The sequence below is a fragment of the Aquila chrysaetos genome, chromosome 8 (genome assembly GCF_900496995.4).
Source record: "Aquila chrysaetos chrysaetos chromosome 8, bAquChr1.4, whole genome shotgun sequence".
Lineage (NCBI taxonomy): Eukaryota > Metazoa > Chordata > Aves > Accipitriformes > Accipitridae > Aquila > Aquila chrysaetos.
The window spans coordinates 2,461,016-2,486,059 of record NC_044011.1 but is presented as its reverse complement, the minus strand read 5'-3'; the positions used below and the strand labels follow the sequence as shown (position 1 = coordinate 2,486,059).

The following is a 25,044-nucleotide window of genomic DNA, read 5'->3' as shown; positions in this document are numbered from 1 at the left end:
CTGCGACCCCCCCCAGCAAGTGCAGGGAAAGTCCCCGTCCAAGCTGGGTTCTCCTCTGGGCCCGGCTGCCTCCCTCGCGTCCCAAGTGAAAATGGAGAGAGAGAAAGAGGGAGAGGGAAAAAAAGAAAGGGGGGGGGGGGAGATGAAGAGATAATTTCCTCAGCAAGTCATCGTCGTTAATGAAGTTTTACAAAAACAGATACAACCAAGGAAAAATAAAATTTCACAGGTGATAAATTTTTCCAATTTCCCTGGCAGAATTCGATAGGATTGTTAAATTAAGAGTGAAGGTGTCTGTTAGGAAGCAACGAGCAGTGATGGGTAATTTTATAGAGTGGAAAATTGAATCAAATTGCTACATTAAAACACAGCTCCTCTGAGAATCTGCCCAACGCCCAGACTGCTCCGGCGCAGCAGTGGGGTGCACGACCCGCCAGCTCCCCGGCCGTGCCTGGGTCTGGGGGCTGCCGTGGGGCTCTGGATCCCGGGTGAGGATGCCCAGGGCTGCCCACGGAGATGTAAAGGCATTTTCCCGAGGGTGATTTGGCCGAGGTTGTGATGCTCCACATAGGGAGGCGGCATAGGGGGAAGCAGCACAGCCCCCAGGATATGCATTTTTCAGCATTTCCCTCTGATTCATCACTATAAAATCCAGAGATTGGCTGAGATCAAACATCCAGGCTCTGGGAGGGCAGAGCGTCACTTCTAGACTTGACTCAGAAAAAACACCTGCTTGCAACAGGCTGCAGGGCTGCAGCGCGGAGGGGAGCTTGTCAAATCCCCCCTGGCCCTGTTCATGAATTGCACAGCTCAAAATCTGCAAGAAGATGGGGTGCGGGAAGGAGAGCAGAGCTGGCTGCTGTCAGCTGAGGGGAAGCCACACCAGCCAGCTGCCTCCCCATCACATTTTCCTGAGAAAAATCCCATGTGAGTTTCCTCCTTTCCTTCTGCAAATGCTTTGTCCATCACAGCCTCGAAGAGCTCGCTGTGGGGCGGCCAGCCCTGACCATGCTGGGCAGAGTGGGGACTGGGCATCACCTGGGTTTTTTTTTCTCTGTCCACCTTTTGCAAAAGGCACAGACCGAGCGGTCAGCAGGGCAGAGGCTTTGGAAAGAAAGGGAAACTGAGGCACGGAGGACTGAGACGCAGGAGAGCACCTTGTCCAAGCCTAGCTGATGATTCAGGCGGGCGATGCAAACAGGGAAGGGGTCCCTGGCTTTGATTTCTGGTTAAAACATGACTCATTCCATCAAATCTGGAGTAAAATGGCCCGAGGTGGGAGAGGGGGCTGCTCTGGAAAGCCTCCCCAGCCCCTGCCTGGCAGCTTCGCGTGGCTCCTGGAGAGTGAGGACATGCGGGAGCAGCAGCTCTATATGGGGCGAGGGGGGGCCAGGACCCACAGAGCTGCCTGAGCTCGTTAGGGGCTGTAAATGTGACTCCCCATTAGCTGTGCTACCAAAGGAGACCAGCTTTGCAATCTGGGGGGGGGGGATTCCCAGGAAAGTGGGGAGGAAACGGGACAGATACGTCTCCCCAGGATCTTCAAGGCACCCACGGCTGCCCAGCACCACGTCCGGGCACGGAGCTGGCAGTGCCAGCCCCTTCCACGTGCAGGATTGAGGCGGCTTTGCTCATCTTGGAAACCCAGCGGCAGCGTTTCCTCCGTGGCACGTGTTTTCCTGCGCCAGCGCCGGCTGACGCTTCCCAAGGAGCTGTGCGTGCGTGCCGGGAGGTGTGAGAAGGGCTCTGGGAAGAGGTTTCCTGAGGACAGCCTGGCTCCGGGATGGAAGCGGTGCCTGCAGGATGCAGGCGCGGATGCGAGCCGGAGGGGTGTGCGCAGCACGGGGAGGAGGAGGGGGCGGCTGTGCGGAGCCCCTGGGTGCAGGTGTCACCCACGGCGGTGGGGGAATGATGCTGTCCCGCCTTGGAGGATGGCTCCGGGGTTTTCACGGCATGCAGGTTTGCTGGTTTGACTGCCCTCCATCTCATGGCAAGATGGGATCAGGGGCTTTAGTGCCATCGGTTAAAGTATAAAGGAATCCAGATGCGAGGGTTTGGGGCGCGTGCACGGGAATGATGGGGGGAGAGCACTGTTACACATATGTTTACGTTCTCTTTTACAAATGCAAAGAGCAGGCAAAAGCCACTTTCAATAATTTATTTTAAAATCAATGCTAATGAGATTCTGTCTCGTCAGTGGCCGAGTTTTACAATAAAGTCTGATTTATTTAGAAAAGATTTTTGGTGCCGCTTCCCGTCTAATGGGGGAGCAGTTGCAGTGACCCTCCAACTTGGGATGCAATTTGTAATTGGCAGCGGAGGTCTGACCTGGTTTGCATTGATCAGCGCCGGGTGGGAGAGACGGCTGGGGCCACGTCCTCGGAAAGTGCCGAGCAGAAGCAGCAGCACTTCGCTGCCTTGCGATCGGCTGCCGTGGGATCAGCAGAAGACCCAAGCTTGGTTTCTGTTGGCTCTGCCTAAAGGTGACAGCAAAGCCACGTCCCCTGAGATGCAACAGGGATATCCCTTCTGCACCGGCATCAGCCGTGTCAGGGCTGCCCCACGCTCCCCAACAGCCCTTTGCCAGCAGCAGTGCAAGAGGTGCAGATGAGCAACTTGCTTTCCGAAACGTTTGAGAACTGGGGGTTTAGTTATATTATTTTAATAGGTTGCTTCTAGTCTTTATGGTTGCAGAAGGAATCCTGGGCTGTGATGGCAGCTAATGTGGGTGCTGTGCACCCGACTCGCCCCAGCACTCAAGGCAGCTCAGGCTGGATGGGTTGTACCTGGCTGGGTGTTAAATAATCTTATTTAAACTTCTTTGCGTGTAGATCCTTGCTCCCATCAGTCTCTAGCCATTTTCGCAGGGCTTCCCCATGACTTCCAGCCCCTCTGTCCTTAACCTTTTCCATGGTATCATTTCTTATTTTCTTACATCCTCTTTCCCCATCCTCCACAGCCATGCCAGCCCGCCTGCCCTCCACTGCCTGGGGTCCTCTTTCTCCTCCTTAATTTCTGCTTCTGTCGCCCATCCTTCCTCGCATTTCTGTCCTGGCATTTCTCCTCGGCGTCTCGTTTTCTCTGGGCTGGGAGTCCTGCACAGGAAGCATCTCTTCCTATAGGGCACTCGGCAAAGTGCTGCCTAAATTTATGAGGCTATAATAAGTGATTTGTTTTTACCAGTGTTAACAACAATTCATATTTTTATGCAACACGTTTTAAAATATTATCTGTGACTTCCTCCCTTCCACTCTTCGCAATTAAGCTGGGAATTTATTATTCTGACAGTCAGATGCTCTCGCAGCCCTCTGCCTGCCTGGGGGTTTGGTGTAGCGGTAACGCTCACAGCCCTTCCCCTGACTTCTCCGTTCTGTTTTCCCCCGCCAGATGAGGAGCTGGAGCCCCCCTACCCAGAGGACAGCGAGGATGTCGGGAGCAGAGAGAGAAGCGGTAAGAGCCCACCCTGCTTTGGCCAACCCAAAGGACCTCCAGGTTACGGCTGGGGGGGTCTGAGTCCGGCTGCCTTTGAGTATCCTGGGGTGTGGGTGGTGATGGAGGGTGCGTGGAGGATGGGAGAAGCCCCAAGAGCAGATGGATGGGTGGCAGAAGAGACTCTGCAGTTGGTGAAGTTCAGATAACTCGGGCTTGGGGAGCTCTCCCCATCTTCTCCATGCTACAGGCATGGGGGATGCCTCTCCTTTTTGGACAGGCACCCCATGGGGGGTGGCCTTAAGGAGCTCTCGACGGAGGAGCCCCAGCATCCATCCCCGCTCCTGCCTGATGAGATCCGTGTGCTGAAGGATCTCCCATGGAGGCACACCCGTCCCTGTCCCTTGTCCCATCCCGGACCGCGGAGAAGGAGCCAGCCCTCCCGGCACATCCCAAGGGACCGGGGAGAGGAGCTGGGGCAGAAACAACCTGGAAAGAGGGCAGGAAACAAGTCACGGCCCAGAGGAAGCCGCCGCAGGGAGGGATCTCGGCGCGGGAAGCCGGAAGGATGCGCACCACCACCCCAGGAACCAGCGCCGAAAACCTGCCATGGTTGCCAGGGCCCCCACCCCTGCTTTTTCCTTAAGGACCCGCACCGTGGGATGGGAGCGGAAGATCTGTTTCCTCCCGGGTCCCACCTGCTTCGATTCCGCCCCGGTGCAGGAAAGCGGCGCTTGCATCCCAGTAGCCGGGGCTGCACTGGTCGGGGGTTTCCTGCCGCCCCGCTCGCTCCTCGCCGCACGGGAAAACACGTCCTACTGGCAAAGTCCGGCTCGGGAGAGCTTCCCGCACCATCCTCCCAATCCAGAGCTCGGAGGGGATGGTCTCACCCCGATGATGCCCGGCTCGCGGGGGTGCCTGCCCGGCTGGGGACCCGCAGCAGGCATCCCGCTTGTTGGGTGATGGAGACCGGAGGGGTTCGGTGTTGGATGCTGCGGATGGCGGGTGGCTAAACCAGCTTCATGAATGCACGAGCACCCCAAGCATTGCTCAGCCTGTTTACCCCTCCCAGCGGTCCAAGACACCCCGTGCCCAACTTCCCGGTGTTTCTGGAAAGCCTGATCCAACAGTTCCCTTTAGCCAACATCAAACCCCCTTGGATGTTTCCTGGGCAGTTGTCCCCAGCCCAGGAGGGTGCTCAGGCCTGTTTCTACCGAAATCGTGATAACGCGGACAGGGTTGAGTCCCAGCTGGTTACAGAGACCGGAGGAAGTCAGCGTTTCTCCACTCATGGTTTTGTGGAGCTTGTTTCGCACCCCCCAGCACGATGACTTATTCGGCCGCTGGAGCATGCGGCAGCTGCAGCTGGTACCAGCACCCAGAGCTCGGAAAAAACGACGTCCCGATCTTTATAAACTGTACCGTGGTCCTAAAGCGGGGCTGTACATTTGTTCATGGAGACGCCTCGGCGCGGAGTAAGGGAAGCAGAAGGTGATGGGACACGCATGCACACACGCACGTTTTTCTTTGCCTTTTACAACTGCCCCAGCATTTAAACATCCAAAGGACCAGGCGGCAGAGAAGCAGCTCCCCCGTGGGTTTTCCACCTTGCGGAGGGGTTCAGCGGGGAGCAGAGCACGGCTTTGTGGCAGGCTGGTGCCAGAGGTGATGATGAACCTGCACCCCAAGGCCACCCCGAGCATTTTGGCTCTCGCCTGTCACAGCCCTGCCAGCCATTTAAACACCCTGCTCATACTCATTAGCATCTGCCTGGCAGTTGTAATTGTTGTTAATCGTTATAACTGGTTTAGTTATTAGCATTGTCGTGATTGCTTTAAGTCCTGTGTCTGTTTTTACGCTAAATAATACATTAGACTCTTGCCTCTGAAAAGCTGGGCTGCATTTCAAGAGGGAAAGGTTATCGCGGCGCCGGGAACCCCAGCCCTCGTGCCTTTTGCCTTGGTAATTTGTGCTTCTGTCCAACTGGACCAAGGGCGAGAAAGAGATGACGGGAGTCCTTGAGCAGAGGGCTGGGCTGCAGGGAGGGAGGGAAGGGGCTATTTCTTAATTATATCACGCGGCCAAAGTGCCAGATGAGCATTTGGCTAATGGAAAACTATTGTTTCTAATTTCTAAGAACCACAAGGATGCCACGATGCTGGAGCAGCCCAGCAAATCCAGCTGAGAGCTGCAGGCTGCTCCTGCCAAGACACCCATTTGCTCCGCTCAAGGCTGCTTCATCCCTGCCTTCTGCGCTGGATGGGCTTCAGGGCTGCCGCTGCAGTGCGAGCTTACCATCCGCGTACAAACAGAGCAAAATTCCTCTACTTAGAAAATAAAAAAGCCTCGCAGCCTGCCTCCTGTCACAGTCCCCTGCGCTTAGCGCGGCAGGAAATTTCACCTAGCATGAGCACAGCAGTGAAAACCCCTGAGCTGCAGACGGTTGTCATTAGGTTTCAGCATCAACAGGCTTCTGAAGCAACACACCCAAAGCAAAGGGGTTGGGGCGGATCGTGCCTCTCCCACAGCCCCTGCTTGGGGCTGCTCAGGCTGCAGAAGAAAATGATGCAGTTGTCACATTTGGCTGGTTTTCTTAGTGACCCCAAGGCCCGTAAACATGGGAGCAGGCTCTTGTCCCACTTACATCAGTGTAAATCAGTTGCACTGAAATCACGGCTCTGCCCTGAACACAGATTTAAACGTCTGGATGGGGCATTGGGGCTTTTTAAACAAAACCTCCTTTCTGTAAAAGTGAGCAGAATTAATGCAGGGTAAAGCAGGAGTCCTGGGATGGCTTGTCTGGATCTGACCCACATCCCACCCAGCCTGGAGCCGGCAGGTCAGGAGGTCCGTGGACTTCCACCATCTCATTTGAAGGCTGCAGAGTGAAGTTTTCCCTTGCCTGGCCTTATCTTTAAGTGCTAAAATGGGAGCCAGGGTCCCTTCTCTGCAAACGGTCTTAATTTTAACAAGATACTCTTGATAGCTGGCACAAATGTCTGTTGCTTTTGAAGCTGCGGCTGGGAATGAACCGCAGAGCCCACCCATGCTTTCATCGTGAGACATCTTCCTCATCTGATGCAATTAATTCTGACCTTTTGAAGGCAGAGTTGGAGGGAAGGGTGAGACCTTCCATCCGACCAGCTGACATAGCTGGAAAAAAATACACAAACTTTTGGGAGCACAAACCTTCCTGTGGGCTGGAAAATTTTCTCCCTTTGTACTCGCAGGGTATCATGTCCAGGCTTATGCGCATGGCTTCTGCAAAGTCTCTGTTTTACCAACAGCTTCTCTTTTCTCCACTCCGTGACAAGGTGGCAAGATGCCTCCAAGGCCCTCTTGTTCCTCTGATAAGCAGGGAAGAGCAGATACAGGACAGGGAGGCACCTCTCAAGCGTTCCTGGTGAACAAGGGACAACTGGGACAAGGCTGACTCCAGCTTCCCAGCAGCATCCTCCCTGCGGGCGAGCAGATGCCCTGGTCCCTGTCCCAGGGGAGCTCTGGGTGTGGAACGGGCAGTTTTGGCTCTGGAAATGTCTTGTAGGAAGATGTATTTTCAATCAGAAGCCAAACCCCCTTCCCCTCCCAATCCATCGGTGATACAGAGCAGAACTCGGTCTGAAGAGGAGCAGGGGCTGGTGTGGGGGATCACTATGTTTAAATCTCTTTGCCAGCAAGTTAATGTTGATGCTCCATGGAGTTACTGGTATATTAGATACCACCGGAGCAGCCTTTCCCCAACCTCATCTCACAGCAGACACCAGCAGGTCGGTGCCAAGCACCGTCCCCCCATATCAGGTTATTCTCTGCATCACGATGTTGTCCTCACACCCTCCCGTAAGGACCTTTTGTGTTAATTACACAATTTGCTGGCTCCTACCAAAGCTTCTCCTTGCCTCGTCCTCCTGCTCAGCGCCTGCACGCCCTGATATTTCTTCTGCCTCCAGTTCATAACCTCTGGTTCCTGCACTTAGCACAAGCTTAAATAACTCAGTAGCTCCTACTCCTTCTATTCCCTTCACAATCTTTTCCTCACCACTGTGTGCTCCCCCTTTAATACTTTCCAAAGGATGCAGACCTACTTTTTTTTTTTCCCAGCCTTTCTATTTAAGTTCCCCAAGTCCCTGAGTCATTCCAGTTGCTCCCTGCTGTGCCATTATCCATCTCTGTAATGTCCTTTTTCATATTTAGGTGATCAAATCTGGGCACAGTACTCCAGATGCACCCTTATCACTCGGTCCCTTATACCATATTAGAAACATTTCCTCCAACATGTGCTCGATATTTTCTATTTATGCTTTCTGGGCTTGGTTCAGCCGCGTGGCAGAGCAGCACAGACCGCTGGTACAGCCCCGGTGCTCAAATCCCCCCCTGCAAAATGTGGTTTTACTGGCTTTAATTATCCATGGGGGTCACATCATGGAGATGTCTGTGTCGTGACATCTGGCTTCACCCCCACGTTGGTGCTGTGCCATCAGAGCAGTCTTCTGCCTGAAGTCTTTGGTCCAGGAGCATGTTTTAACAGTCGTCTTGTGTGCTTGAAAACTGGGAATCTGGGGGTTTTGGGGTGCTTTTTTGGTGCTGTGAAGGATCTGTTGGATGTGCTGGGACAAGTCACTTCCCCAGTCTGCAAACTGGGCAGAGCAGCATCTCCTCCGGTTGTGGGGCTCTGCAAGACCTTGGCATCAGGCTCCTCTGGTCCCATCGCAAGGCAGGATGCTTTCTGCCCCTGCGGCAATGACCCACCTTTCACGGTGGCTCTGGTCTCTGGGCCAGTTTCTGGGGTGGGAAAATGCCATTCTGAGATGGCAAAGGTGGAAATGTTTCGTTCTGGAAACGCTGCTGCAACGTTTTCCAGAAAACCCACGTGCACATTTAGCCCAGAGCGGTCCCCAGCCTTGGCACCGTTTGCCAACAGTCTCATCAGCCCAAACCTGCGGCTTTCAGCAGGCAGATTGTTTGCCTCCCCCCCCCCCAAAAAAGGGAAAAAAAGAATTTGCTGGCTCACGTTCCCTTCCCTTTCCGCAGCAGACTATGATTACAGGCACTGAGGAAAGGCTCTGCCTTCCCAAACTCACAGCTCAATGGGAAGATAGAGACCTGAGTTTTCAGGTCATATCATCCCGTAGGAGTTTGGGACCTTCTCTGACCTCCCAGGAATGGGGGGTGAAAGCAGATATTTGGTCCCTCTCTCCTCCCATCCTTCTTACTGCTCCGGGCGCTCCCGGCTGAGCAGTCGGTGCTGTTTGCTTGCTGAGCGGGCCCTGCTCCATCAACTGCAATCCCCTGCTTGGCTTCTTTAATTAATAAATAAACTTGGCTATCACCTTCCCCAGCAGCATCCTCCTGGAGGCCTTGTGCAAATACCAGTGTTAATTAATGGTATTCCTCTTCCATGGCCTCTGGCGTGGCTGTCACTGTGGCAGGGTCACTGCCCAGCAGAGCTGGCACTGGTGCCACATTGTCCCCTCCTTGACCAAGTTATGGATGTCCACCTTGGGGACAGCTTGGTTTGAGCCTGAGGAGGAGATGAGGGACTTGGGAGAGAGAGAAGGCATCATCGGTTCCCTTTGTGGTTTGTAGTAAACAGCTTTAATTCAGGGTTTTCTGAAACAGAAACATTTACCAGTGTGTTTTCATGTATTTACTGATAGTTATTGCATTTATTTATTGACCAGCCCCTTTTTCTTGCAGTACTTCTTTGGCCTCTGCCTCTTAATTGAAATGCAAAATGAGTAACACCAACATTTCCTTCCTTTCTCCAACAAATACCAGCCCCTCTCCCTCAACACCCCCCCCCACAACCCCAATATTTCTCCATCTAATTCCCTGTCACCCTGACCTCTCTTTTTTTTTCCCCCCAGGAGGTCCCTGGCAAGATTACGCTAATTACTACCAAGGCATGTGGGATTGCAGCAGCCAGCATCCCGACGAGCTCTCCTTCCACCGCGGAGACCTCATCTACATCCTAAGCAAGGTAAGAGCATCGGTGGCAGCCCTGTGTTCACCGTCATGGGGCTGGGGCTCAATTGCAAGGTCAAAAGCTGATGAAATTGGTAAAAATCAAAGTCCAAAGCAGAGTTAAATTAGCAATTTAGTGGGAGGGGGCAGCGGGATGCCCCATCGATGCCACTCCTGCCCATACCCCCTGCCTTTACACGTGGCATTTCAAATGGCCCAAAGCAAGATTATTTTTTTTATTTATTTTTTTCCACAGTAATGGAGTCTGTACGTGCTGTTGCTCAGGTATTACAGGGGTAATTGAGTTGCTCAGCCGGGTGTGACCAGGGCTCCCTTCGGCAAGCACACGCAGGTGAATAAATTAAGTGTTTGCATTAGCGGGTCTGTGGGGGCAAGAGCAGAGCCACCGGTGCCTGTGACCCTCTTCTACCCTGCTTGTCCCCGCAGGGCTCTGTCCTGGCTCCCAGCCGGTCCCCACTGGACCACGGTGGCCCCAGCCGACAGCAATGAGCTGCGGCGGCTGCATTTTATGGGTGATGTTTTGCAATGCACTTTGCACCCCGATACGGTACGGGAAGAGCGATCAAGTTGGGGGGTTGTATTTTGTTGGTGGTGTTTTGCAACGTGCTTTGCAGCCCGATCTGGCACAGGAACAGTGATGAACTCGGGGAGCTGCGCTTTGTTTTGCAATGGACTTTGTACCCCAAGGACGGTGATGAACCTGGGGTGTTGCATGGTGTGGAGGATGTTTTGCGACCCCGATACAGCATGTGGACAGGGACGAGCTGGGGCAGTTGCGTTTTAGGGGTGATGTTTTGCAATGCACTTTGCACCCTGATGTGGCATGGGAACAGTGATGAACCTGGGAGGTTGCATGGTGTGGTTGATGTTTTGCACTCCAGCCTGGCACGGGAACAGCGATGAACTCGGTGGTTGTGCCCCGTTCGCCCTCGGTGGGCACCCACCCAGGGAAGGTCGAGTGGACCCGACGTGGGGAAGGGTGGTGGGTGCAGCGGTGGCTCAGCTGTGGTGGGTACGGACCTTTGGAGATGAAGAGCACCTCCAAGTCTCGGGCTTGTTAAGACCACGTTTTATAGCTGAGAAAAAGCAGCAGATTTAGTTTGGCATCCTGGCAGTAGCCACAGCACAGCCCCGGGGTGGACACGGGTGATCAGATGCCGCAGCGATGGGCAGGAGAGCTGCGGCGGCAGCGTCAGACCTCCCCTTGGAGGTTTGTCCATCCATCAGAGCCCTCGAAGCCAGACCCGCAGCACGGGTCCCGTGGGGCACGTCCGCACCGGAGCCGGACCAGGGCAGCAGTTCGCCCCAGTGGGCTCCAAGCTGGGCATTACTGGTGCCGCAGCAGCCCTGAGCCCAGTGTGGGCTGACCGTCAGCTGCCCATCCACCTCCTTGAATGTTTGCAGCCGGCATGGCACGGACATTTTTAGCCGGCATATTTGAAGCCGGTTCCTGCGCATCTTTGCGGAGGCAGCTGCATCCCTGGCAGCAGCAGAGAGCAGCTTTGAGGCTGGGCTTCACCGTCCCTTTCTGGAAGGCTGAGAATTCCCCGTCTGTGGATCTTAAAGCACTTTTTACAGCCGCATTTAGCAACTCGCTGCCCCCCTGGGATGGGACTGACGTGCTCCGGGCACTGAACCCACAGCCCCGGCTCATCACCTCATTTATCCAAGGGGGTCACACCAGGAGCAGCCCACGGATGTCCCTGGGGGTGATACCCGCAGCCCCCGGTGCCCACACCGCTGCCGGCACCTCGGTCCATCCCGCCGACGGGCCGAGCGGATCAGATCCACCCCCCCCCCGCACCAGCTCGGGGACACAGCTTGGAATCACGGCAGGGTTTTTGCTCTCTTCAGTGGCTCCAGATTGCGACTCTTGTGCTGGCTTCCTCACACGTAACCGATCGGTCCTGAGAGCTTTTCCCCCGTAAATTACTTTGCGCGACGGATGCTCGCGGCCGCCACAGAACGGAGGCGGTGCGGGGCCGGGGTGGGGGAAGGAGGGAGGCGATGAAGGGAGGGGGGGGGAAAGGTGTTTGAAAAGCCTGTTCACTCAGCTGCATTTTAATTTCCTTTTCAATCTTGTCCCAATTAATTTCGCAGAATTAATCTCACAGAAGCAAACTCGGCAGCATCGAGGCTGCCGTTTTAGCGGTGCGGTCGCTCTGTCTGAACATGAAATAGTAGCTAATATAAAAATCCATCTGGTGTGTTTGAAACACACGCCGGCTGCTGCTCGGGCCCTGTCTGACATTTCGAGCATCAACAGCGGGGAAAAGTGATTTGGGGGTTAGTGGACACCAGTAGCTGGGGGGGGGGGACGCGGCAGCCCCGGGACTGCGGGCGCAGAGCGGGTGGGGGATGCTGCGGCGGAGGGGATGCACGGTTGTGCCCAGGGCAAGGGCAGCATCGTCACCCACCGCATCCCTCCTTGCAGCGGTCCCGCGGGTGCCGCGTCCCCACGGTCCTGAGCCCTCGCCGGGGCTCCTGTGCCAGCGCCGGGAGGCTTTGACTGGGAGTCCAGGGAATGCCACTGTCAAGGGCTTTTTCTCCTCATCCCCCCAGACCCGAGCGGGATGCTCCTTGTTGCACCCCAACGCTTCGTCAGACCCTGGTGCCGCAGGGATAATGGGGCTGGCGGGGGGGTCACGGCTGGAGCTGGCCGAGCTGCAGAGCCCATACCCCATCTCATCACCCCGCTTTGCAGGGACCCCGAAACACCGCTACCCTGCTCGGTGCAGCCCAGCCGGGCTAATACACGGGGGAATGAATTTGGAGAGGGGGAAGCAGTAATCCCAGCAAAACCCCGGCATCGCGTCCCTTTCCCCGGCACCCGTCCCTTGTCCCCCGGCTGAGTGATTTGTATGTTATGATAATTATTTGAATGCAGCGAGACTTCCTATTTTAAGTGGGCTTAGTTGGATGTGACAAGCAGGCCATAAAACCGGATAAGTTAATTCTCTCAATTGCTTTCAATGAAAGCAGGGGGGGAAAGGAGGGGGGGCATATTCCAATACCCCGGACCCCGAGCGAAAGGCGTGTGGTGACATCTAGTGGCATTTTGCCTGGATTTGGGGCCATCTCGCTCCTGGGGAGAGGCCACGGGGGTGGCCATGGGCCCCCCCTCCATGCGCTGAACCTGGTGGGTGATGGAGCCAAGGTGTAACGAGCTGGGTCGGGGCTCAGCGCGCAGCTGCATCCCAGAGTGGGGGGGTTCAGCCCCCCCCCGGGATCTCCGGTGGGGTGGGCTGAGGAGATGGGCCCCCCAGGGCTCGGCGGTGTTCGACTCCCATTAATAACCCCTCTGGGAGGCTCCCGAGTTGGGAGGGATGGGGATGGGACGGCGGGGTCAGCTGGAAGGCAACGGTCACCCACCGGTCAAATTCAAGCGAGGGCCATCCTTCCCCCGCCGGCCCCCTCGCCCCCCCGGCGGGAACCAATCGTCCAGAACAAGCCCCTGGCAGCCTCATTCCTCCCAGGTAATTTTTATAAATGAGGGGACACCCATCGCAGGCGAGGACAAAAGGGTGGCCGAGCGCCGGGGAGGCAGCGCCGACGATGCCCAGCGCCTGCACGTCCCCAGTGCTGCATCCCAAATTTTGCCCCGTCTGTAGGGGCTCCACGCGCACGTCCCCGGTGCTGCATCCCAAATTTTGCCCCATCCCTGGGGGCTCCACCCGCACATCCCCGGTGCTGCATCCCAAATTTTGCCCCATCCCTGGGGGCTCCACCCGCACATCCCCGGTGCTGCATCCCAAATTTTGCCCCATCCCTGGGGGCTCCACCCGCACATCCCCGGTGCTGCATCCCAAATTTTGCCCCATCCCTGGGGGCTCCACCCGCACATCCCCGGTGCTGCATCCCAAATTTTGCCCCATCCCTGGGGGCTCCACCCGCACATCCCCGGTGCTGCATCCCAAATTTTGCCCCATCCGTAGGGGCTCCACACGCGCGTCCCCGGTGCTGCATCCCAAATTTTGCCCCATCCATGGGGGCTCCACCTGCGTTTTCCCGATGCTTCGTCCCAAATTTTTCCCCATCCCTGAGGGCTTCACCTGCGCATCCCCGATGCTTTGTCCCAAATTTTGCCCCGACCCCGCTGCTTTCACCCCACACCGACTACCGTGCCAGCTCCCGTCGTGCCACCCTGCCCTCCACGGTGGGTGATCCCGGTCCCCACGGGGCAGCGGTGGCCGTGGCAGGGACACGTGGTAGCCCCTTCCCTGTGGTCGTGGTACCCCAGTGTCAGCCCTGGCGGTCTGGGGGGGCTGCTGAGATGATGCCCCCCAGCCCATGAACTTCTCCTGGGCTGGCACGTGGTTCTGCTGGGGGGGTTTAAGGTTTAAGGCATACTCTGACCATTTATTTTGCACTGAAATTTATAATAAATGCTGTTAAAGACTTCGGCTTTGACAGAGGTAATAATAAATTCACTGTTAAAGACAGTAGTTTAATTCCTTATACCCTCCAATACTGCACAGAATAAACTATATTCATCACCGAGTAATTTTTTACCACATAAATCTTTAAAACTAACCGTCGTAGGCTGTTGAGGCTGAAATATTGTGAATTTATTAGATATGCCCATGTAGTATTGGATTCAGAGGTTTCCATTCGAATATATTACAGGGGAAATTTGTGTCTTTAAGTGTGACAATCCTTCCATTTTCCAAAGCCAGCGTTATAACCAGCAGCTCCTCCAGAGTCAACTCTGCCTTTATTAGACAGAGATTTAGTAATGAGCCCCTTGCTAATCTGCCGGGGACGTGGGGGTGACATTTGCTGCGATGCCCTGTTTCAAATGGGTGGCAAAAAGAAAAAAAAAAAAAAAAGCTTTTTGTTTCCAGCGTAACAAATGCCCAACGATTTCCCAGCTTATTTCATAAATGGAAGTGGAAATTTCACTTGGGGTTGCGATGACGGGAAATATTAAAGCGGAGCCTCGTCGTTAAACCCGTCCCTCCCCGGCCATAACTTTCACAGGCTGCCGTCGTTTTATGGATCTACATATTATGTACATACATATGTGCGCGTGCGGGTAGATGGATGCAAGTCATTTTTATTTGGGTGGTGGTTAATCGGCAATAGAGGGAACGGAAGGAGACCTGAGGATGAAACCCCAATTGCACGTAGGCAAAATAGCTCAGGAAGGGTTTAAATCTGGCATCGATTTGCCAAGAGGTGAGAGGCAACACCTCTGCCACCCTCACAACTTGTGATTTTTGTTTGTCTGAGCCTGTTGAGCACCGGTGTTTCGAGCAGCCATCCTTGTTTCCTTTGCTAATGTAAAATACCAGCAGACAGTAGAAATCTTTGTTCATTAGAGAGAGACGGAGATAATTATAAAACCATCTCCTGGTTCATGAGGCGCGGGTAACATTTAAACCAATTGATGTGGTAACATTTAAAGCAGTTATATTGCAAAATGTCACGTACGGTCTAGTTTCATTAGAGACGAGTTAATAGATGGATGGAATTGAAACTCCCAGGCCTGGACATAAAATAAAAAGTTTCCCTTTGCCATAACTCAGTCTCTCCAGCCGCCGCCGTGCCCTTCCCACGGACCGAATCCCCAAAGGTCTAAAACTTCCAGCGCTTCGTCCTCTCTGCAGCAGTCACAAATCAAGAGTTTAAAATGACAATCACGGACAACACAGAAATCCCGCGGCCGGGGGAAGGGGTGTTTGGAGGAGCCCGGTTCAGAGGATAACGGTAACGCACACAATTAATATTCAGCATCCCCTGTTTGTGCTCTCCTCCACCCGAGGATGCTCACAAGCCACCGGTGTTTCGCACTCGCTTCTGCACCGTCTCGCCTTTTCTCCTTTTTTTTTTTTTTTTTTCCTTTTCCAAGCTGCTCCATCTGTAAATGAACAAACATCTTGATTTTATAGCCTTTTGCTTTGTAACACGGAGGGGTGGAGGGGAGGGGGGGAAGTAGTGGAATGCCTAAGTAAGACTTTAATTCCAAATTCATTTACGCTATAGCGATGAAGTTGTCACAAACCATAATGCAGTATTTAATTAAAATAACAGAAGTGTATCTAGATATGTCCTGGGGTAGCTATCACCAAATTATAGCCTGCGCTACCCGGATTGTATTTATGAAACGGCGGTGTCTAAGGTACAGCTGAGCGGATGCAAAAGAGGAAACGTTTAAAACATCGTTCTCGCAAAGGCTGCGTCTCTCTCCCCTCCTCTCCTGCCCTTCCCTGCTGTGGTTCCCCACTGATTCGAGACCTTCGGCATGATTTTGGCTGCGTGGGGGCCCTGGGGTCCCAGCTCCGGCTCCTGGTCCTGACCTGGGGCATCTGGGGGCTGCCAGTTGTTACGGAAAGGGGCTGGAGCCGGCCGGAGCTGGGACTGGGGTCCAGGGCAGAGGGGGGCACCCGGTGCCAGTGACCACCTTGTCCCAGCTCAGGTCCCTTTCCCAGCCCGGCAGCAGTGGGTGCACCCACCCCCGGGGTCCCTCACCCCCTCCCCGCAGCCCTCGCAGCAATCCCTGGAAGAAGGATGGGTGGTTTAGGGTCATCAATTAATTAGGAGCGTAAATCCTAATGGAGGAACAAAGCCGCGACTTTTGGGCTGGCTGGGGTCGGGCTTTGCACTTTGCGGAGCGGGCGCGAAGAAAAAGGGTGGTTTTGCAAGTTCCCGGTAAAGTCACGGAGCCGTTGCCTTCGCCGTGTCCCCTCCGCCGGTCCCCGTCCCTCCTCCCGGAGCAGCGGCCGCAACCAGCCCCTCGGCTGTCCCCCTCGTCCCCCTCCGCCTCCCCCGGTCCTGCAAGCCCAGCCGAAGAGTTATGAATGAAGGGGAAATAATTGCCGTGACCTTTGCAGGGAAGCGGCCCTGGGGGTTACTGTATAAAGATATTTTGATAATACCCATCACGTAATCGGCACTGGCTGCTCCCATCCTCACCCCCCCGCTCTCCTCTCGCAGCTCGGGGAGTCAGGGATGGATGGCTCCTCGCACACGCGCGTGCACACACACATGTACGCAATTATTTCGAGCCCTCTTCACAGGTCACAGGCAGAGTTTAACTCAGATGGCTGCTAATTTTCATCAGGCGTGAGCGTTCAGGACTTTAAAGGCGAAAATAATTGGCTGCAGAACAAATTTAGGAAATGGAGTGTGCGATAAAGCAAATAAAAATCTCTCCCGGTTTCCCCCCCCCCCCCTTCCTGGCGGCGGGGAGGAGGGGGAGAGGACAGGGATAGGTGGGAAGGGAACAGGCCTGATCTTATTTTACCTCCCTTGCAACTTTGCCATTAAAGTTGCACCTACAGCTAGGAAGTTTGTCCGTGAAAAATGGTCATTTTGTTTCCCCTGCTCAAAGCACGTTATTAAAATGCTAATTTAAAAGAAAAAGGAGTTAAATATCTAGCAATGGTGCAGTCTAATTGCAGCCATAATGAGCTCTCTAAATGTGAGTGCCCCTGACACACAGAGAGCATAAACAGCCAGCGAACACATCATTAGTGCTCACGTTCATTTATTCTGCCGACCTGACTATGACCCCGCGGAGGGTCGGGGAAGGAGCAGGTGGATCCGGCTGCGCCGGCCCCCGGGGATGCAGGAAGCGAAGCCGGGAGCGGCTGCCATGGCAACGCCGGGGGATGCTCCAGCCGCCCGACCCTGCGCACCCCCCCGCACCCCGCAAACGCTCCCTGCACCCCACACACACACACACACACACACGCTGGAGCCCGAGCAGCCTCCCTGCACGCCGCAGCCCCCCCCGGACCCTGCGCGCTCCCTGCATCCCATACCCCCCCCCCGCATCCCACACACACCCCCCTGGACCCCGAGTCTCCCTCTGTACCCCCCACACACACCCCTGGACCCCGAGCCTCCCTCTGCACCCCACGCACACCCCTACACCCCACACACGCCCCCCTGGAGCCTGAGCAGCCCCCTGCACCCCGCACACCCCCCCCGGACCCCGCGCACTCCCTGCACCCCACACACACACCCTGCACCCCCCTCCAACACCCCTGGACCCCGAGCATTCCCCCTGCATCCCTCACACCCCCCTGGACGCCACCCCCTCACCGGACCCCGCACGCTCCCTGTACCCTACACACACACCCTGGACCCCGCGCAGCCCCCCTGCACCCCTCCTGCACCCCGAGCATACCCCTGCACCCCACACACCCCCCCTGGACCCCGAGTATCCCCCTGCACCCCACACACACATCCCTGGACCCCGAGCATCCCCCCTGCATCCCTCACACCCCCCTGGACGCCACCCCCCCACCGGACCCCGCACACTCGCTGTACCCTACACACACACCCTGGACCCCGCGCAGCCCCCCTGCACCCCTCCTGCACCCCACACACACACCCCTGGACCCCGAGCACACTCCTGCACCCCCCACACACCCCCTGCACCCCACACACACATCCCTGGACCCCGAGCATCCCCCCTGCATCCCTCACACCCCCCTGGACGCCAACCCCCCCCCGGACTCTGCGCACTCCCTGCACCCCACGCACCCCCCCTGCACCCCACACTCACCCCCTGGACCCCGCGCATCCCCCTCCAGACCCCAAGCATCCCTCCTGGACCCCATGCACCCCCCCAGACCCCACGCACCCCCTGCACCCCACACACACCCCCTGGACCCCATACATATACCCCCTGCACTCCCCCCTCAAACGCCCCCCACCCCCCTGGACCCCACACACCCCCGCTGAACCCCGTGCATCCCCCTGCACCCAACAGACACCCCCAGACCCCACACACCCCTGGACCCCACACACCCCCTGGGCCCCAAACACCACCCCCCCCCCGGACCCTGCGCACCCCAGCCAGACCCCACGCACAGCTGTGGGGTGATTTAGGGGTGATGCAGGACCCAGCAGCTCGGGGAAGGAGGGGGGGGGGGCCTCCCAGTGGAGACAGAATCACAGTTTGGGGTGGAAGGGACCTTTAAAGGTCATCTAGTCCAACTCCCCTGCCACGAGCATCTTCAACTCGATCAGGTTGCTCGGAGCCGCGTCCAACCCGACCTTGAACGTCTCCAGCGATGGGGCATCGACCACCTCTCTGGGCAGCCTGTGCCAGGGTTTCACCACCCGCACTGTGAAAAATTTCTTCCCTATATCTAGTCTCAATCTACCCTCTTTTAGTTTAAAAACATTACCCCTATCGCAACAGGCCCTGCTGAAAAGTCTGTCCCCACCTTTCTTATAAGCCCCCTTTACGTATTGAAAAGCCAGATGGGGAGGGGGGGAGGATCGGCTGTGGTGCAATGGGGAAACTGAGGCAGGGAGCAAGGATCCACCTGAACTGGAGCATCTCGGCTCTAAGTCACAGTTGTGCCAGGGTGGGGGGACCCAGGAGTGCTGGGCCCAGCCACCCCCACCCCGGGCTGCTGCTGCTTTGGGGTGTCCCCCCTCACCCGAGCTTCTGCACCCATTTTGCATGTGAAGCTCGGAGCAGGATGGTGCCCTCCGGAGAGAGGAATAACGGCAGCCGCACGTGAAAGCAAGAGGCCGAGGAAGGAGATTAATAAAAGCGATTCTTTGGAAATGATTTTTGCTCCATTCCAGCCTGTTTGCTTCTAAACAGCCTTGCTAATCGCCTCCCAGCAACAGCACAATAACTTCCCTCTGATCCCCCCCCCCCCCCTTTTTTTTTTTTCCTCCTCTCTCTCGCCTGTCCGAGGGGCACAGGAACACCATCCTCAGGAAATATTTTAAAATAAAAAATATCCCAGCCGACACCCCCGTCCCTCACCCTCCCCTCCCTGCACCCCCCCTTCTCCCGTGCACTCTCGATGAACCTGTGATATTGTAGCAATGGCCCTTGAAGTGCAGTGGGGAGGTGATTTAGGAGAATATTAAAGGCAATGTGGAGATTCGAAGGCGCCTCTCTCAGGGAGATCTGGAGAAATACGCAGCACAGATGGGCTGAGCAGATTAAACATTTCCGTCACATTGTTTTCAAATTGTGTTTGCGGTGCCTGAGGGTTGGTACTGCGGTCAGAGCGCGGCAGAGCCGCGCAAAGCTGGGAGCCGCGCGCTTTATGGAATAAATATTAATATGGCAGTTTCACATCGGCTCCCAATCCCATCAGCGCCGCGGATCGGATGCTGCCGCCGCTATTGTCTCCCGGTCCGGCCCCGGCGGCTGGCGGGGCTCCAGCTGCACCTTCTGCCCGCTCCCTCTCCGCACGGGGGTCCGGCCGTCGCCGTCTGTCTGTCCCGGCCGTGTGTCCCCCGCACTGTCCCCCCTCGGCTGCGGTGTCCTGACGGAGAGCCGGCCGGCCCCGGGGTGCCCAAAGGGACGTGCGTCCCTCCTGCCCCGGCCGTGGTCGGCACCCCCAAGCCAGGTCGTGCCACCGCTGCGGCGCGCTCGGGGTTGGATTGTCATCGGGTGCCCGGGTTCTGCGGTGCTGCCTTGCTGGGCTGGTTGGTTGCTTGCTTGTTTTTAAGGGGAAATGACTAATGGGCTAAATCCTGAATGCCTCCGGTCAGACCGGTCCCCCCACAGAAACCCTAAGAACTCGTCTCGAGGAGGAGCTGCGTTGTTGTCCTTGCCCAGGTGGTCGTTTCTGCCTGGCCTTCCCCAGCTGGGAACCATCACCTTCCTCTCCCTCCATCTCCCCTAGTACTGCTTGCTCTGAGCCCCTTATGTCTTTTAGCTTCTTCCCTCTGGGCTGGGACATGGACATCCCATAGGATGGGATGCATGGACCCCGGTGGGATGGGACGCATGGACCCCGGTGGGATGGGACACACGGACCCCAGTGGGATGGGACACACGGACCCCTATGGGATGGGACACACAGACCCCAGTGGGATGGGACACACGGACCCCAGTGGGATGGGACACATGGACCCCGGTGGGATGGGACACACAGACCCCAGTGGGATGGGACACATGGACCCCGGTGGGATGGGACACACAGACCCCAGTGGGATGGGACACACGGACCCCGGTGGGATGGGACACACAGACCCCGGTGGGATGGGACACACGGACCCCAGTGGGATGGGACGCTGCAGCCACCCCAGTTGATGCCGGAGCAAGTGCTGCAGGTGAGACAAGGGGAAGGAGCGATGCTCCAGCCCCAGCTGCGTGTCCTCAGCTCCTCGCAGCAGCTGAGAATTGCATCATTGGAAGCAAGTGGGAATCATTTCTTTTTATAGGGATTTACCCTACAAAAGAGCAGCGTGGTAGGGGTAGGTAATGGTAGGCCACGATCTGAAGCAAGGGGCAAGTGTCACCCAAATTAACTTCTCCATGCACTAGGCTGGGTGATGTGCCAAAGAAACGGCATTCCCAGCCGCATCCCTCAGCTGCCGCCGGCTCCGAATCCCCCAAGGACAGGTAGCCCCTTGATTTCAGAGCTTGCCGCAGCTCCGAGCTGGTTTTCGAGGTAAATAGATGTATAGCTGACCTGGTATAAAACTCCCCAGTGTCAGCCGACCCCTCGCACGCCCGCCATACCTCATCTATGAATTAGATTCCTCCATTTTCCTAACAATAATGTATGACACACAAGCACTAATAATGGGACCGAGCAATCATAAACCGATAAGTCCCTGACTGATTGGCTTTTCCTTCGGCATCCATCAAAGCGTCATTGATCTTCTGTGCGAAGGGGGGTGATTAATGACCTTCCCGAAGCCCGATGGGGTTGTTTACGAGGGCTGGCGAAGGAGCGCGGTGGCAAGGAGGGCTTGGGAGCACCGGTGGGGAGTAAATATCATCTGCTTGGCAGAGGAAGAGAGCCCGTGCTTCTCGGTGAGGGGCAGGAGGGATGTTGGATGGGACAATTTGAGCTTGGTGGAGCAGGGGAAGTGCTGCTGGAGAGATGTGGCTGCGCATTTAGGGTCCCACGAGGCGGTCGGCCATCTGAGGCTGCGTGGGGGACAGTTGGCCACGTTCCCCTCGCTGCCTTTGTGACTGTGGGCTTGGGCTGTGGGATGTCCCCCCTGATGGGGACAGGGGGAACCTGCAGCTGGGTCATTCGGGCACTCCGCTTTCCCCCTCCTCGGAAGAGCATCGTCTCTCCTGGGTGATGCTGGAGGAGCCGTGGTGCAAAGCAGAGAGAGAAACCAGGTTGTGGTTGTCGTCTTGTTGTTTCTTTTTCCCCCTTTTCCTTCTCCCTTGTCGATGGAGATTAGCAGCATAAAGCTTTTTACGGCCCCGTGCACCAACCCACCATAAAAGCCCTGATTGCGGGCGATTATCTGAACGAGCGTCTGCTTCGGGTTCGCTTGGCACCGGGGATCTCGGGAATGAAACGTGGAGAAATGCTTTGAGGGGGTTTTCTTCCTTCTGGGAGAAAATCACAACATTTTGGGAGCGGAGAGAGGCCATCGCAGCTGTGTAGAGGATGGCTGGGCCAGGGGGATGGTCGCTAGGGTCTTGGGGTGACCCCCAAATCCAGTTCCCTATTACATGCCAGCCTGGAAAGGGCACTGGGTTCCCAGTTTGCTCAGCCCTGCTGCATTTCTGGGGACGGGGCAGAGCGACGGCTTTGCTCTGCCTCCTGGCCGATGCCCGGTGCTGCATGCTGGGGACCCCAGGGGCTCCTGGCATGGCAGCAGCACCCATGGGTGCTGCCCCCGGCACCCTGCCGAGCTCCTGCCACGCAGCACCTGATGGAGGGTAAGCAAGCGGAGGGGGCAGAGCATCCCGCTCCCCTCTCCTGATGCCGCCGTACCGGCAAGCTCGGGGCCCACCAACCTCGCTGGAACAATTATCTTCCCGATTAGTGGGTTTTCAGTCCCTTCCGTAAAGTCTCAGCTAAATTACTTCCCCCCCCCCCCCAACCCAGTCCAGGCAGGTACTGAGCACAGAGGGCCCATTAGCATGTAATTAGGTAGATTCCAGCAAAACCATCCTCAGACTCCCTCCTTCTCCTCACCCCCCTCCAAAACCCAGTATCAGGCATCAGCACGTTAGCGAGATGTAAATGAGCACCTCCAGACGAGAGCAGAGTTCACCCTGCACTGGGCTCTGCCTTGCTGTGCCAGTGCACTCCTCGTTTTAATAGTTTAATAAAAATTAGCATAATTAACGAACATCTGTATGATCCAGAGTGGTGCAATTTGGCACTTGGAAACGAGGACTTAAACATTATTGCTGGGAGTTTAATGTTGTTTTAATTCTTTTTGGCACTGCGCAGTGAAATAAACGCTCGGTGCCGCAAGTTCTCGGCTGGCTCTCATTTGCATTTTCCTCCCTTTGATTATGAGCAATCGCGGACTACCCAGCAATTCATCAAAGCAGAAATTATTTTAAAATACCTCATAGTGTTCAGGCTATGGCAGAGCTGGGGGGGTGAGCGGAGGCTGGGGGCTCCCCGTCACGCCTGGGGTGCATCTCGGCCCCTCTGCCCACGGGTCTCCAGGCTACAGCAAATAGACCCAGATTTTTTCCTTCTGGTTTTGCAGCAGGATTTTTTCCTCCCTGGCTGGTGAGGACAGTGGGGCAGGAGGATGGAGCCCCCATCCCTTCCCGCTCCTTCCTTTCCAGCAGCATCGCGGGGGCTTGACTCAGTGCTGTTTGCTGGGGTGCGCGTCCCTGGGGAGCATCTGGATCCCAACCCGGGGAGTGTCGGGACCCCTGGGACCCTTTTCTGGCTCCGGCGAGGGCAGCACCATCTGCAGAGCTGGAAGCATCGGGAGCAATGTCTGTCTCTGGTGACTCAGCCCCTCTCCCGAGCAAAGCCCTTTTTCCCTGTCGGGAAGCTGGGATGAGCTCGGGGACCCGTTAAACACCCCAGCCAGGCGGGGTGGGGGTCAGAGCTCGCGTGGGACACAGGATGGGATGCGCTGCTGTGCACATCGCTTTTAACATCTCCTTTAAAAAAAAAGAATCTCCTATTTTGATGGCAAACTTCTTAAGCCTGTGTGTGCTAACTCCTCCTCTCTCATGGTGGAGTGGAGGTTTTCACTGGTATTATTCGCCTCCAATGTGTTCTGCTATCAGGGGAAAATCACACATAAATCCGGGGAGGGGACATGTTACCAGGCACAATCCACCTGGAGGGGCTTCACAGAGCTCCAGGCTGGTGCCTGAGATACCCCAAGGGTTGCCATCTGTAACTAAAATACCCCAAAATATCAAGGTGTGAATTAAACGCTGAGTTTCCAAGCAAGCCCCAAGCCATGCCCCGCAGGACCCAGAGCAAAGGGGGAGAGCGGGGCAGGATGAAGGAGGGGAGTTAGGACGGACAACGAAGGATTTACCGGGGGAGAAGGGGGACCGGGGTATTTTCTGGTGGGACTCGGGGGGCTGCTCTCTGTAGATCCAGGTGCCGAAGGAAGGGACCTGAGCCGTGTTCCCTGCCCCGGCACTAACTCTCCGTCTCTCCGGCTGTGTCTCCCCAGGAGTACAACGTGTATGGCTGGTGGGTCGGAGAGCTCAACAACGTGGTCGGGATCGTCCCAAAGGATTACCTGGTGGCTGCCTATGACCTGGAAGAGCAATGAGGACTGCGGCACCCCAGGTGAGAGGTGGCACCCTGGGGTGCACCTACTGGGGATGGGGCATGGAGGTGGGTGCTGGGGAGGCAGCTCCGTTCCTAGGGTGCCCCAGCATCTCCAGGGTGCCGAGCCTTGAGGACTGTCTTTGGCTCCATCTCCTGGTCTCCGTTTTACGTGGGAGCAGGCAAGACCGGGAACCACAGCTGCAGTTCAGGGACAATGCCACCCTACCCAGTGTCTCTCCCTGGATTTCAAGTTCTTCAAGCTCCATGGGAGAAACGTGGTAAAACCACGGCAGCCACCTCCATCGGAGCCGGGGAGCTGCGTGTCACCGGCTGTAACACCAACGCCGACACCAAGCGCTGCATATGCAGTGTTTTTCTCCCAAACAAAACCCGTTAGGGAGGCATTTGGCAGATGGGGAAACTGAGGCACGGGTCAGGGCTGGGAAGTTGGAGGGGGTCTGCAGCTGAGCTAGAAGCAGAGAGTCCTGACACCCGCCTGGGGCAGGGAGACCTCCACGTTCACCCAGAGATCTCCCACCCTCGTTATCCCCTCTGTGCCCGCGAGTCACCGACATGCGAGGCCACGTCAGTCCCAGCCTGCATCTCGGTGTCCCCTTCCCCACCGTCACCCGTTTCTCTCTCCCTCCCCGAATCCAGGTGCTTCTCTCTCCCTGGCCATGCTGAGATACCAGCGACACCGTGCCCACCACCAGCCTCCCCTTGCTACCGGCACCCGTTGCATGAAGATACCCACGTCCCATCACCCAGCCATGCACGGTGCTCCGGAGCCCTGCTCTGCCCCAGGGTACCCGCTGCGATGCCGACGGGCCACGGCGGGCTGGCAACCCACAATAAAGCAGTTTTCCTCTCCATGCTTTGCTGCTCCAGACTTCGTTGCGGGTCTGGAGCCGGAGCTGAGTGCGGGCAGTAGCCCCTCGCCTCCAGCCCCAGCTCTGAGCATCCCCAGAGCCCTCTGGTCCAGGCCCAGCCCAGCCCAGGACTGAGGATTAACCCAGCACATCTTCCTCCTCCTCCTCCTCCTCCCGCACTTGGCTGAAGGGCCACTAGATGGTGGTAAGTACCTGCTGACTGCAGCCTTCCCGGGGAGGGTGCCCAAACCCCCTGGGCTGCACCAGAGAAGCCCCCCCAGTACCCACCAGCCCTCGGCCAGCAGCACCTGGGG

General features: G+C 56.5%; 1 protein-coding gene across 1 annotated transcript in view; it reads left to right on the top strand.

Annotated features, from left to right (window-relative positions):
* The window catches only part of SKAP1 (src kinase associated phosphoprotein 1), a 158,207-nt gene extending 133,383 nt beyond the window's left edge, over positions 1-24,824 (top strand). Inside the window, exons 10-13 of the mRNA XM_030023616.2 lie at positions 3,388-3,450; positions 9,294-9,406; positions 23,761-23,879; positions 24,519-24,824. Of these exons, the coding sequence (XP_029879476.1) occupies positions 3,388-3,450; positions 9,294-9,406; positions 23,761-23,862 (278 nt within the window). The 3' untranslated portion in view covers positions 23,863-23,879; positions 24,519-24,824. The remainder of the gene's footprint in view (positions 1-3,387; positions 3,451-9,293; positions 9,407-23,760; positions 23,880-24,518) is intronic.
* The last annotated feature ends 220 nt before the right edge of the window (positions 24,825-25,044 follow it).